The sequence below is a fragment of the Bison bison genome, unplaced genomic scaffold (assembly GCF_000754665.1).
Source record: "Bison bison bison isolate TAMUID 2011002044 unplaced genomic scaffold, Bison_UMD1.0 scf7180017864297, whole genome shotgun sequence".
Taxonomy (NCBI): Eukaryota; Metazoa; Chordata; class Mammalia; order Artiodactyla; family Bovidae; genus Bison; species Bison bison.
The window spans coordinates 7,808,949-7,811,010 of NW_011494869.1; the positions used below are offsets into that span (position 1 = coordinate 7,808,949).

The following is a 2,062-nucleotide window of genomic DNA, read 5'->3' on the forward strand; positions in this document are numbered from 1 at the left end:
CCCCCGCCCCACCTGCCCAGGGCTAGAGGCCTAGCCACAGTGACAGGCTGCCCTGGAGTGGAGCAGGCCAGGCCTTAGTCCCACTGACTCCAGTGAGACCCCTCCACTCCCTGGGGAGGGGCACCAAGCACACTGAGACCTGGATTCTGGCCCTGACTCAGCCTGGGTGTCCCTGTGAACACAAGTGACCAAGTCACAGAATGCTGGGTCCCAGATCTCTTAGAACAGCAGCCGCTACTGCCTTAGCATCTCCAGGTGGGGCTCCCAGTGTGGGGAGCACTGGTGGGGGCAGCCAGACACTCCTTGGTCTCAGGTCACCCCAAAGTGCTCCTTCAAGGGTTAGGGAGGACTTCCTGGGGGCCCCTCTGAACCTGAAGCTACAGGGCAGAAAATCACCCATCCTCCGGGAAAGTCCATCCCTCCCAGTGACCCTGGGGAGGGGGTGGTGGTAAAGAGTAAAAAGGTGATGGGGAGGATGGGGCTGTGTGCAGGGTGCAAGGGGGTCCCCTGGATGGGAAGTGCTGGTGTCCTGACTTCTCTTTCCAGGTCCTAAGTGGTGGGTAAGGTGCCTGAGAGTGGCTGCCAGGACAGGACCCAGAAGAGAATCCCCCCAAGACAGGGCCACCTGGTGGGCATGAGCGCAACTGGAGACAGTGACACCTGTCCCAGTGGGTGTGATCTGGACTTCAGGGGCTCATACTAAGGGTGACAGAGGATGAGATGGCTGGATGGATCACCAGTGCAGTGCACATGAATTTCAGCCAACTCCGGGAGATAGTGAAGGTCAGGGAAGCTCGGTGTGCTGCAGGGTGTGATGTAGTCCATGGGGTCGCAAAGAATCGGACAGGACTGGGCAGCTGAACAACAACCAAGGGGCTCGGGCCTGGACCCTCCACCTCGCTCCTCACCCATCCTGAAGCAACTGAACTTTTCTTCTTTTCACCTTTTGGAGTGTGTCTCGGTGACATCTGCTGAGTCACTACCCACCTCACTTGGTCAGGAGGGTGAGGAGATGGCCGCGCCCACTGAGCAGATGTGTTCTGCCTTTGTACCATCTGGGGTGTTGCCAGTCCCTGTGGGGGCGGGGCTTCCTGTCTGGAGCCCCGCCCTCTCAGGCCCTCCTGCCGCCCCTGCGTGGCCTCCTTACCCGGGTGGAGAGTCTGGGTACAGCTCTTGGAGCACCGTGGCATCCACGTCCCCATCAGAGCTAAGGTCCAAGGGCGGAGGCCAGTCCTCGGCGGGGCTGCAGGCGTAGCGCATCCTGTGGCTCGGGCGGCCGTATATGTGCCCGTCGGACACTGCAGGGAATGGACGGACATTCGGCCTGGGTCTCAGGCTGGCGCCAGGGAGTCTGCCTGCGGCCACAGTCCTGTCACTATCCTGCCCCTCCCTCACCATGCACAGCTGCCTTCATCCCCTCAGTGAGCCCCAGAACATGAGTGCCAGTGCTCTGCTGAGTGTGTGTTGGGGGTGGTCACAGAGAGGAAGCAGAGCTGGCTCGGGCCTAGTGGGGCTCCCAGGGTGCTGAGCAGCCTGTCCTGGGAACAGCCAGGTCGTGAGCAAGCACATCATGAGCTTTGACAGGTGTCGTACTAGGGCTGTGGGAGCAGAGAAGGGCCTGACCCAGCCTGGAGGTGAGGGAGGGCTTCCTGGAGGAAAGGCTCTCAGAACTGAATCTTGTCTAGAAATCAGCCACGATAAGAGGGGCAAGCCTGGCAGAGGGAACAGAACAGCTCAGGTCAAGGGCGGTGGGGGTGCGGGGAGATGAGAAAGAAGACTGTAGTGTGAACAGGATGCTTTGAGCTGTGGAGAAGGGCTGGGGCATGACAAACGGGGAGGAAGTGTCGGGGAATGAGGACTGCAGAGGTCTCTGAGGTTAGGTCTCCCGCCCTTTAGGTTTCCCGGGGAGAAAACGGGGCTTCTATGATGAATCCTGGTGACTTCACAGACGACACTGTCTTCTGTTGTTGTTGTTTTTATCGCACAAGTACATCAAAGACTCTTGAAATGTCCTGAAGCTGAGAAACATATTTAACTGTGCTTGTGCAGCATCTACCAACAG

At 59.1% G+C, this 2,062-nt stretch overlaps 1 protein-coding gene across 3 annotated transcripts in view; it reads right to left on the bottom strand.

Annotated features, from left to right (window-relative positions):
• Window positions 1-2,062, bottom strand: part of BEAN1 (brain expressed, associated with NEDD4, 1) — a 33,839-nt gene that overhangs the window by 2,361 nt on the left and 29,416 nt on the right. For all 3 annotated transcript variants that reach the window (XM_010851094.1, XM_010851093.1, XM_010851092.1), the window contains one exon: window positions 1,148-1,298. In XM_010851094.1, the coding sequence (XP_010849396.1) occupies window positions 1,148-1,298 (151 nt within the window). The remainder of the gene's footprint in view (window positions 1-1,147; window positions 1,299-2,062) is intronic.